The sequence below is a fragment of the Rhinolophus sinicus genome, linkage group LG01, assembly GCF_036562045.2.
Source record: "Rhinolophus sinicus isolate RSC01 linkage group LG01, ASM3656204v1, whole genome shotgun sequence".
Lineage (NCBI taxonomy): Eukaryota > Metazoa > Chordata > Mammalia > Chiroptera > Rhinolophidae > Rhinolophus > Rhinolophus sinicus.
The window spans coordinates 56,715,807-56,728,407 of NC_133751.1; the positions used below are offsets into that span (position 1 = coordinate 56,715,807).

The 12,601-nt window shown below is 52.2% G+C and overlaps 1 protein-coding gene across 1 annotated transcript in view; it reads right to left on the reverse strand.

The window, feature by feature from the left end:
- Positions 1 to 587: 587 nt before the first annotated feature.
- The window catches only part of XXYLT1 (xyloside xylosyltransferase 1), a 165,250-nt gene continuing 153,236 nt past the window's right edge, over positions 588 to 12,601 (reverse strand). Inside the window, exon 4 of the mRNA XM_019723388.2 lies at positions 588 to 2,120. Coding sequence (XP_019578947.1) covers positions 1,724 to 2,120 — 397 coding nt within the window. The 3' untranslated portion in view covers positions 588 to 1,723. The remainder of the gene's footprint in view (positions 2,121 to 12,601) is intronic.

Consider the following 12,601-nt stretch of genomic DNA (forward strand, 5'->3'; position numbering starts at 1 on the left):
TACTGTGTTTCCCCAAAATAAGATCTAGCCAGACAATCAGCTCTAATGCATCTTTTGGAGCAAAAATTAACATAAGACCCGGTCTTATTTTACTATAAGTAAAATATTTTTCTTATAGTAAAATAAGACCGGGTCTTATATTAATTTTTGTTCCAAAAGACGCATTAGAGCTGATTGTCCAGCTAGGTCTTATTTTCGGGGAAACATGGTATAAGTAGGAAATCAAGTACCTAAGAGATCAGACCGATTCTGTCGGAGTGGAGAGTTAGGAGAGAAATGTGCTCCACTTCATCAGGGATGATGTCACTGAATAGTTTGGGGTAAAGAGAATGAAAAATGGGGTTGTTTTTGCTCCCAGGGGCACAAGGGCCTGCCAATACCTAGAATGAAATGATTCTTGATTTGAACCCTATACAACATGACTACCCTCCGCGTAGTAGGCTCTCCCTTGTGCTTGGAGACCCACTGTGAACTCACTTAGCTTAATCATGTGGAGAGGGAGACTTTGAATGACATTGATGACACTCTTGATTCAGGACCTTCATGCAGCGGAAAACTGTGATCAGAGAACACACAACATAAATCACTGTGTTCTCAAAGATTATTTATTAACTATTCTCACTCATGGAAAAAGAAATAAAAAAGTAAATAAAATTGAAATAACATAAGTTGAAAATCCAACAACATTTCTTCCCCAAGGAGTTCAACTGGACTCTACAAACTGGGCCCCTAGGCGCTGGCTGTTCGCAGCTTACTTACAGGGGAACTCATTAAACGAAGACATTAAGAAACATCCTAATTTCTTCTAAGGTCCAGGGTCTGACATGGTGCAATGAGAAAGTCAGGAGGGTGCATTTTTTTAAACAGAGACTAGAATGCTTATAAGTCGAAGAGCGACAGCCCGTCTGAGCCGCACGGTTACACCAGAGCAGGCGGGGCTCCCCTCGGAATGAGCATTTCCAGTCTAGACAATTCCATCGCAGGTCCTTGGGGATGGCCAACCTCTGCTCTTTGATGGAGGATTTGATTTCCCGGAAGTCTGGTCACCTGGAGCTGGCTCGGATGAATAAGGGATAATGAGGTGCGATGGTGCAGCTGGGAGGTCAGAGCTGTGAAGGCTACAAGCATGAGACCAGTCTTCTGACGTGGGCCACTGCTGGTGCTGGAGGCCCTCCCCAGAGAGGAAGCCATCTTTACACCTGCGGCAGGCAACGTGAGCACGGAGTCCCCTGGGGCTGCCACAACCCTGGCTCACTGGGTCAGAGCTCACTGGGGACCGCAGCCATCCTGTTTGCTCTTCCTCACAAAATGGAAGCCTATCAATTTAAAATCAATTTATGTTTGGTCCAAGAAAGCCTGGCTCTGAAAAGGATTTACATTCTGTGGGGACCGAAGGCAAAGGACACTGTTTCCTTTTTTTCTTTCTCTTCAAACACCTGTTTCCTAGCCCCCCAGATGATGTCCGAGAGTTCGTCCTTATGATGCCTGTCCCCCGGGAGGGAAAAGGCCCCAAGCACCAGAAAGTGCAGGCTGCTCCTTGTCCCTGGGTGACCTCAGGACAGTGACCCATGGGGTGGGAGGGAGAGCTACAGCACCTGATCACAAAGGACATCCCTGCAGTGTCTTTCAAGGGTGTCAGACACACCCCCGGGGGCCTGGTCCGAGGCCTCCCTTTCCTTCCTCCAGATCCTGAGGCCCGAGGACATGGCAGGTGAGAAGGGACCTAGACTTCCGGGATAGGGGTATTGCAGTTTCCATGGTAGATCCTGACATGGCCCTCGCACCGGAAGTAGGCCTCGAAGACGTCACTATAGCCGTGGTCCCTCCACCAGGTGCATAGCTGCCGGTTCCAGGTACAGTCCAGCACATGGAAGAGCTCGGGATGCTCCATGCCAATCATGGTGAAGAAGTCCTGGTCCCCGAGGTGGCCTCGGAAGTGGTACTTGTCGGCCAGCTGCTGCACCTGCGCCGGCTCCAGCAGGTGGCTGTAGAGAGGGGACTGACGCATGGCCTCCAGGTTCAGCAGCATCACCCCACTGTTGAAGCCAGGGAGGCCCTCGGGGGGAGGGCCCCCAACCCGCGTCTTGGGGTTCTCCTGGCGGAACTGCCAGAATGTGTGCCTGAGAAGGGGAAAGAGAGCAGACTTAGCCTGGTTGGTGGGGGTAAAACAGTTTGCCACCATTATTTCCCTGGGTCTTCACAGCCATCCTGGAGGGAGACACCATCTCACCCCGTTTTATAGCTATGAAAGCCCACACATTCTGAGGTTCAGAATCTGCATTATCACCAACATGGGGCAGAGCTGGGACTTGGACCCAGGTCTCCTGAAGTCAACCTCGTGTTCCTGCCACCGTCCTATGCTACCACAAGGTGACATTGTCGTCATCCCTGCCAACACTGCTCTAAGTCGGCTTGGTTACTGCTCACCACACCTGCAGGACGGGTGCTCTGGGAGACGACAGTCACTTCACAGCTGAGGAAACTGATGCACAGAGCTTTGGTAACTTGCCCAAATTCACACAATTAGGGGCATCTGGCTCCAGAGTCCACTTGTTACGATAGCAACAATCCAGGTGGAACTTTCTACCCCCTTATCTTGAACAGGAGAGGAGAGAGAGGAGGGAGGGGAAGCAATTGTGAATGGCGATCTGATAAAGACATAGGAAGCTACACACAGCCCGAAACAAACATCATTTTCTGCTTTAGAGCAAGCCTCGTTCGTTAAGACCCCAAGCCTAGCATTTCTGAAACACTGGCTAGGGGCTAGAGGCTTCAAACAACTCAGGGTTTATATCCACGGGTTAGCTGAAAATCAGCTGTGGAATAGCCAGGTAGAATTATGGCTACTTTAGAGGGGCTGTCACCTCCATTTCAAATTCTCTCTAGGTAGATTTAGAAACCCAGTCTAGGCTCACAGTTCATGGGACGTCAGAGCCAGCCAAGGGGACACTTCGAGGTCCTCTATCCAAATGCTTCCATTAGAAAAGGGAAGACAGACTCAGAAACCTCGCTGGGGTGAGTTGGTTAGAGCACTGGCCATTCTGTTCTCCAACCTCTCTAGTATCAAGTTCCCGTGTATACTGCAAGGGTGGGGGGCAGAGGGAGGGGGCAGAGACCCAGGTTCCATATCCCCAAAGATGCAGTCACAGCAGAGGAGTCTGTGACTTGGAGGAAAGAGGAAGGACGGAGGGCCCTCCGTCATGGGCAAGGGGCAAAAGTGAGACAGTTCCACATCAGACTGTCTCACCTATTTTTACCAGCGCCACCCCTTCCCTAGAGTTTAGGGTGGGGAGTACATCATGGCAAAACCAGCTCTGCTCCCAGCCAGGAAATGCCAGCCCTCTGGCCTCTCACAGTGACAGTTCACCCGACCAATCACAGACTAAGGTCTGTGTGGGGAAGTGTATAGCCCAGCAGAAGGAAAACCAGAGACCTGGCCCAGGGTGGGCCACAGTGGGCCGTTTTCTAGTCCTAACACATTTCTCCGAGTCTGGGAATGGAGAGACCTTCCTTGAGGTCTCACGTATCACAAAGGGCGCCTGGAGTTTGATCCTGGCACAGGGAAAAGCATTCCCTTTGGACATTCTTACACGTGGAACACACAGGTTCATTGTTTGCATTTTGCCGTAACTGCACTAGGAGTGGAACACAGCTCTGGCGCCTGCCTGGTGATAACGACCTTGGCACAAATAAGTTTCTCAAGCAAACTGAGATGCTGGAGTCTTTCTAACTGCAAAAGACTGTAGTGATGGGATCGCAGATGGGTTGCAATGCAGTTTGGCAACTGTTTGTTCATCTTACCATATTTCTTCCAAATGGTTAATGTCAGTTCCGGGTTGCAAACCCGCTAAAATTCTACCACACAGACCGGGGCCACCACGCACGGTAGAGGAGGGACCCTCTAGTTAGGGGAGGGTGCTGGATTCATGCCTCAGGGGTGAGAACAGAAGCATTCACCAGGAGGAGAGACCCGGACAAAAGAGCAACGGAGAGGCAGAGCGGTGCAGGCGGAGGTCTTGGTCGCCGCCTAAGCCATCGAGCCACCCATGTGTACCTCCCCCAGGTTTCTTCTCCTTCCTTCCCACAGGACTAGGTGGTTGTGAAGTGAGGGGTCAAGTCAGCCTCCCCTGGGTCTGTGAGGTCTCCCAGGACCACCAGCGCCTGCCTCTGCTTTGTAGGCACCTCACACGTGCCGGACAGCAGGGCCTCAGGATCGACGGGCTGAATGACCAAAAACGGTGAAAGGTCGGTGTGGCTCAGGCCTCACCGACTTCTATGTCATCTGCAATCAGGGGCAGGAAAGCGTCAGGACACAAAGTGGCAGCTGCAGAGAGAAAACCTGCTGCTTCACTGAGCATGCAATCCTCTACTGTGTGATGTACCTGGGGTAGGAAAGGAGCAGGGAACCACGCGAGGGTGCGAGGGTGTTTTAAAACGGTTCAGAAGGGTTTCTACTCCTGAGAAAGCTGGAGAGCAGAGAGGCCATGGCACCCTTACCAAGCTCAGCAGGGAAGCTCCCCCAAATCTTCCCTGCCTACGCAAGAGTGACCTGACATTGAACTTAAAGGGGACCACAGGTAGAGAAAGAAGGACAGAACATCCTTCCTGGCGGAGACTGTAACCCAGGTGCCCCTTTGGGAACATAACGCCTGGCACCCCCGCTCAGTCAGGACGAAGGGGCATTTTATAACAAAGAGGCGGAAAGAACCAGGTCTGGGACACCAGCACTTTGTGATTTGTAAGGAGAAGCAACGGAGAGACAGGAAATTATAAATGTAAGCTGCTCAGGGTGTCTGCTGAAGCAGAAACACAGCCTGAAAATAAAGCCATGATTCTCTAAGTGCAAGATTATTTTGAGGGTGCCCTTGTTCAAAGCATTCCTACTACCCCAAAATGAACCCAGAAAACAACTTAGAGCAATGGAGGGTTTCTCTGGCCTCCATGTCCACTGGTTCTCGTGCAGGAATTCCACCAGCCTGAGGCAGAGACGATGACACGGAACGTGGAAGGGATTAGGGCTCACGTATGGGGCCTTGATCCCATGCGACACGGACTGACGAGATGGCACCACCAGTGTCTCACCGGCTGCAGCACAAGGAGCAGCGCAAAGCCCTCTGACTTTCTCTACCTCCACCCCTTCTCCTGGCAGCAAGCAGACATCATTGCCTGCATTTTAACAGGGAGGGAACAGAGGTCCTCAGTTTCTCAGGGGTGAGGCATCGACTCGAATCCAGGCCTTCTGATCTCGAGGTCTCTTTCATCTTTGCCTCAGATTCCACGGGATAATGTTCCAAGGTGCAGTACTTAGATTTCAGTCTTTTTTCTGAATTTGGCTGGCACACCCCAAGGCCAGGGGCACTGGGGACCAGGCTATCAGATAATGACACTGCTGCAGGCGCTTCACTGATTCAGGGGTCAGACTCAAGAGCCACTCTGAGGCAGGACAGAGAGGGCCCCAAACGTTGCCTTCCTCACAGGGGCTGGGGCTGACCACACACACACACACACACACACACACACACACACACACATACACAGAAACACAGACACACACACACACAGACACAGAGACATCGACACACACAGATACACACACGCAGACTCACACACAGACTCACACAGACACACACACAGACACACACAGACACACACAGACACACACACACACATACACACACAGACACACAGACACAGAGACATTGACACACACAGACTCACACACACAGATACATACACGCAGACTCACACACAGACACACAGACTCACACACAGACACACACACACAGAGACACACACAGACACACACACAACACACACGGTGCCAAAAATATCTATACACATTTTAAGAAAGGAAAAAAATTATTAAAATTGTAATACTCAATATATTCCGATAACAAAAGATGAATACAAGTCACGTTTGACTTCTGCAATTACAAGAGGTGCTCAAAGTGGTTACCATCAGTGCCCACACACTTCTGATTACAGCAAACTACTGCCCGAGAACACTACATAACATCGCTTAAAATATGAATACATTTTTTTGGGCACCCCCAATACATATATATATTCCCTCCCCCCAGCCTCCACAGGATACTGCTAGTGGCCCATGCTGAGGCTGCAGGAAACCTCTGTATGAATACAGCTCTGGTTCTGAGCCCTGGAGTTCCAGAAATTTCTCTGATTAACCTCCCATGCCCACAAGCCCATGTTGCCCTAATTGTCTAGATTTGGGCCTGTGCAGGGGCTTGCTCTGTCCTCCACTGACACCTGGACACCCACACTAGAGGGGATAAGGTTTCTCTTCCTTTAGAAATAACTTCCAACTGCAAACCAAGCCCCCATGCAGATGGTCCACTGTAAACACTAAGTCTGTCCAGAAGTCAGGGAGGCTTATCGGGAAAATACAAATTAAGACCCTTCAAGCTCATTTTTCTAGTTATGAGTGGTGAATTTTGTAAATGTTTTATGTCACGTATATGCTCATAAATAATCATAAAAGACTATTAAAAACTAGCAAACTAGTTTTCAGGAAGAAAACCCATCTTTAGGGAAAGGGGTGTTTGAAATAATTTTGAAACACAGTCATTTCCTCCTTCAGGTCTTGCCCTGATGATCACTGCCACGGTCACTCCAACAGGTCTCCCCACTAAAGACCCTGGCCAGAGAATCTGTAACTTGTGTTCTCCAGAAAAGAATACACAGCGCCACGAAGAATTCTTCTCCTGCTCCCACCACCCCAAATCAGAGGCCTTTTTGCCTCCCTGTCTCTTCATGATGTTTTCCTCCTGTGTTGGCCTTTCTCAGCTCCTAAGGCTCAGGGTGTTCCATTTTCATTTCCAAGAGGAAAGAAACAAGGATGGGAGTACACACGGAGCCTTGAGCAACTGCACGAGGTTCCCCAGGAAGGTTCTAGAAGCCGGTGCTGACGCAGGCTGAGTTCAAGCTGAAAGCTCTGAGGCAAAGAAGTCTCCGTTTGAGACCTGAGATTCACAGAGACGACATAATCTGCAGCACAGCTTGCCGTGGCTCACCCCTGGAATGTTCATCAGCGTTGAGCGCAAAGTCCCTAATGAGCAAGCAAGGCTGGGCCTCCTCCTGGAGGAAGCGCCGTGTGGATGCCGTGTAATCAGCGAAGGCCGGAATCCGGAAACTGTTTCCCTTATGCCCATGGTTTGCGTACCGGGCCCCATTAGCTCTTGTTTGACTTGGAAGGGACCCTGTTTTCCAGGCCGCTGAAAGGAAAGGCCAGGAGAGAAGAGCGATGCTGGGCAGCAGCCCAGCGTTCCATCCTCCCCAGGTCCTGTGAGGTGACCTGGGGACAGTTCTGGGTGATGTGGGGCTGATTTCAGAGCAATGACACTGCGTCACCATCCTGCCTGGAGCTGAGGCTGAAGTTCTGAGACGGATGTTGACTCTTCAGTTCTTTGGGGAATCACTGTCCTGTGGTATCACACTGGAGAGGGCATGGGCTGCCTGGAATTGTGGGGCCACCGCAAAGCTTTCAAATGTGCCCAGAGTCACAACTGATCCTTATTAGGACCTCCTGCTTGCAAGGCCTGAAGCAGAGACGCAGACTTAGGTCTCTAGCTCTGCTGGACAGAGAGGGTAAGAAATGTTCCCAAAGTCACACAGGCTATTGAGTGGCAGGATCGAGAGAAGCCCCTCACAGAATCACAGCCTACCAGAGCCTAAAGACACTTACAGAGTCCTAGTTCATGTTCCCATTTTACAGATAAGGAAGCTGAGGCTCAGAAAGCACCCTGCCCACAGTCACACCTCAGAAAGGGCAACCCCACAACCCCAGGCCAATTGTTTGTGCTTTCCCACAAATGCCTCTGCTCAGAGAAGACAACTGTTCCCTCTCACTCCCAAAATAAGCCCTGTGGCAAGGTGCGCAGTGCCACTCAGACAATGCCAGCCTTTCGGGAGGCACAAGAGTGTGTGCTTTCTGACCTGGCAGGGACTACCTCCTCCAAGCTCAATGCACCTGCTGCTAGAAGGGGAGCTGGGCATGCAAATGACCAATGGGCCTTGCTTGGGGCAACAGGAGTTAAATAAAGCAGGTGGAAGGCGTGTGCTGGCCCTTGTTTGCAAGACCTCGTAAGAAACATTTGTTTGCTTTCAAACATCAGCCCTGTTTGCAGGCCAACAACTGTGTATCCAAACCACAATCTGCCCAGAACTGAGAAAAGAGGGCAAATGGGGGTTTGAGGCATGGCTCTCTGCTTCACAGCCTGAGAGGACCCTGGGCAGAGCTGGGAGGCAGTCCTTGGTGCTAGAATCGGGTTGCCTGGCAGGAGAGGACCTCTGGGGTATTGAAATCCAACAAAGACCCTGTGGGGGAGGCACACTGCAGGGTTTCCCCGAGGCCCTCCCCCTCCTTCCAGAAGGAACCAGCATAGGGCCTCCTGCCCACCCCTCCTTCCCCTCCTGGCCCAGCCTCACTGGAGCCTCTCCCTGCACCAGAGGCTGCGGAATACTCCTGCTCTGTAAAATCCTGGCATCTCTGCACTGCCTGCCCCAGTCTGAGAGTACAGGGGTTCATGGAAGTGAGATGACCCAAGGAAAGTCTGGGGAACAGGGGCAGGGAGAAAGGATGTATTCATTTTCTGAGGCTATATTCCCAAAGTCTGTTTTTTTTCTAACTGAGCCACATTAGAGCCTTCGGCTGGGGGCGGGAGGTCACCACAGGGCGCTGGGGAAGCTATTACACGAGCCAAGCTTTCTAGAGAGCTGCCTGTTACGACCCGTACAGTGGGCCCTTCCTTTTTGCCTCCAAGACCACTGAGCTCTCCATATTGGTTTCCTAGGGCTGCCATAAGAAAGTACCACAAATTGGGTGACTTCAACAACATGCATTGATTCTCTCACAGCTCTGGAGGCTGGAAGTCTGAGTTCAAGGTGTTGCAGGGTGGGTCCTTTCCCAGGGCTCTGAGGGAGAAATGGGTTCCGTGCCTCTCCCCAGCTTCTGGTGGTTTGCTGGCAACTTTTGGCATTCCCTGCAGAAGCATCACCCCCATATCTGCCTTTGTCTTCATGTAGCATTCTCCTTGTGTGCACGTCTGTGTTCCAATCTCCCCCTTTTATAAAGACACCGTCACATATTGATTGGGGCCCACCCTGCTCCAGTAAGACCTCATCTTAACTAATGACACCTGCAGGGACCGTATTTCCAAATAAGGCCCCATTCTGAGGCACGGGGGAGGGGGGGCTTAGGATTTCAACATGTGAATGTGGGGTGGGGGAGACCCAATTCAGCCCACAACACTCTCCAACAATGAAGATGGAGGAAAACAGCACAGCTCATCTTCACCTGGTTCTCGCTGTGCAGACTCAGAGAGCACCTGTGGGGTCCAGAACTGCCTCTGACCAATCCCCTGACCCCCGCTGCCCACAGTGGGCTGAGACAGACAGCCATGATGGGTGGGTGGTGGTAGCTGGACACAGTGGCTGCGGAGAAAAGCAGAGAGATTCAGAAATGCAGGGACGGGGGGCGTGCTGGCCAGCAGAGATGCCCAAAAGTCCACAGTGCTATGTCTCCTAGTTCTTAGTGCGACGTGTAGGAGAGCACACTAAGTTGAGAGAAGAAATTACTCAGTGGTCAGCCAAATATTTAACAGAGCACCTACCACCCCCAACTGATATGGAGGCAAGTAGAATACCCGTGCTCTCAAAAAACTGGTGGTCTACAAGCAGATGAGACCCCAGCGTGAATCCATCAACAGTGGCAGCCATGAGATGAAAGGGTGTCTGCATTTGGAACCCACAGGCCTGGGCAAAGAACCAGCTGTGTGAGCCACTGCCTCTCAGGGCCTTGGCTTGCTCCATGATAACATGGGGACGGGCAGGAGAAACCCCGTAGGGCTGCCATGGGCCTCTAGGGAGCAAATGCACGCAGACACCCTGCCCAGTGCCATGCCCATGAGGTGTGGCCCTGTCACTGTGGGTGCGCAGCCTCAGAAAGGCCAATCCCCCTCCCTGCCCGGGCTCTGCTCAGGGTGTGGTGGTACCTCAGAGACCAGCCCTCGTCCAACCAGCCAGCTGTGTGGAGGTTTCTGTTTCGACATGGCTTCCTGCTTCAGGGAGCCTGGAACAATAACGCTGACCCACACTGTCTGTCTCCTTCACAAGGCTCCACCAGCTATGACCACCTCTGTGGGACTCTGTAAATCCTATTTCATGGAAGGTTGAACAGCCCTGTCAGTACGGCGTCTGACCTGCCACAGGATGGTCTGGCCAATTCTGAAGGCTGGGGGCTCTTTTCTCCAGAGCCCTCTGGAAGGGCTTTCAGTCAGCCCGCGGCCTCCATGACGTAGCACACCCAGGACACGGAGCCCTCAGGAGGGGGTGTGGGGCCTTTTCTAAAGCCACGGTCTTCTCCTCGTGTACCCAGGGAGCGGGTGTGTCACCTCGCCTGCTGTTGCCCAAGCCTAGCCGGCCTGAACATCTTGGCTACATGGGCTTCCTCCCACACCTGCTGCCCCAGAGCTGTGAACACAGGTGGGTGAGGCTGGGGGATTCACTGTCACTCAATCCCACAGCCAACTTTGGAGCGTGGATGTGCCTGAACTGGGCTAGGCCATGGAAGGGTTTATAGGGAGGGAGTGGGGGAGGAACAAGGGACAGAGATGATGGAGGAAGAAGCACTAGAGGGCACGATCAGACAGATGCAGCCTGGAGGGGCTTCAAGCCTGGGTTATTACAGACATGGCGGAGCCGCTAACAGCCATGGCAATGCTGGCAGGAGGAAAAGGAGAATGACCCGTTAGTCTTGAACAGGTGCCAGTGAGAATAGCGACCTGGAAAGGCCCAGCACATGGCTGGATGTAGGCCACAAACAGAGTGCAAAGCAGGTCTGACAGAATTCTGGAGAGTTCCGACAGTTATGGGATGGAAGAAGAGAAGCCAGGAAAGATGTAGGACCGCGGAGCAGCCCAGCCACCTGTCCCCACACTGACGTCCTGAGCGGCCAGTACCGCCTCAGGCAGTGGGTCCTGTCTGCAGTGGGAACCCCGAGGAGCCACATGGGCCGCCAGCTGGAACTGCAGGCCGACGGCACCCACCCTAATGCCTGGGCCCTAGCCCTGTGACCCAGGCACCCAACATCCCTCCCTACCCTCTCCCCATTGATTCCAGTGGGTCTCTAGGCCTTCTCTCCCCAGGGGCCGCTCTCCGAACCCTCTTACTGATACCAACTGCCTCTCCATCCTCCACCTTTTATTTGAACACGTATCCGGATGGAATGACAGCCTAGACGGTACCTCGGCCCCTCCCCTCCCCAAGTGGAGACCAATCCCACCACCACTGCCCCCCAGACCTCAAAGATCTCCACTGCCTCTCCCCTACCCACACACACTTCCAGAACGGCCCCCACCATCCATTGTAGCAGCAACATCAGTCTAGCTGCCTCCTTGCACCTTGTTTGTCACCTCTGCCCAGTACCGATACCCTCTTCCTCTTGGCTCCATCCCTAAGGACACTCTCAGTAATTTAATGACCATGATGATGGCCTCACCTGGGCCTCAGGGCTCTTCCAATCCCATGTGAGCTACCCACTCAGCTCTGCCTGTGAACCTTGCCACCAGCAGGCACTGTTCCAATGATGGGAACTGAGCTAGAGCCCATCTCACATAATATCCTGCCCTTCCCCCTACGGACCCACTTTCGGTCCCTTGGGGTTCTCTGGGAATACCTCTCCCTAATCTAGATCATCAGTCTCTCCTGGATCCTTCTGGTTGCCAGCCAGTTTAAACTGACCCCCCACCCCCAGCACCTCACCACACAGGAAAATACACAGTGTGGAAAGCTGCGGAGGGTGAGAACTTGGAAATGTTGCAGAAGGCGACTGAGACCTTTGCGACAGTGAGTGGTAACAGCTAAGAGGCCAGACACCTAGCACTGGGGAGACCAGGCAGAGGAGGGAACAAGTGGGGAAGGCAGACGGCACCTCACAACCAAGAGTGGGCAAAGGGAGAGTGAAGCGAGCCTATACGCCGAGGGAAAGCACCGTGTATGCCCAAGGGGGACAGAAGGAAGAGAGGAGAAATGCAAGGTGAACGGCAGGGTGGGAACTTTGAGGAATGAGAATCATGATAATGGCTAATATGCAGCGAGAACTTACTATGTGCCAGGCCCTCAATGTATTAACTCATTTAAGGTTTGTAACAAACAAATGAGGGAGGTACTATTAGCTCCATGTTACAGATGAGGTAAGCGTGGTAGGGAGACATAAAACATCTGCCTAAGGTCACAGGAGCCAGGCAGAAGAGTCTGCCAAGAAGAGGGAAATCCTGGGATATAGCTGACACTAGAGGACAGACAGAAGCGGGTCTGAGATGGGTGTTAGGAATATTGAAAAAGCTCATTTTTGGTGAACTCTAAATCTCAGGAAGGGAAGAGGTGAAGTAACCTATGGAGATAGAGGGACCAGGGTGCAAAGAAGCTTTCAGAAAGAGACATAGTACTGCATTTGGGAAACACAGGAAGGAATCCACAAAAGATGAATGAAAGGATTTGAGGTCATAAGTGGAGTCAGGAAACCCTGTGACTGATAACAGGAATGAGTCTTCATCTGTCTGTCTTCAGGGCCTGACGTGGACAC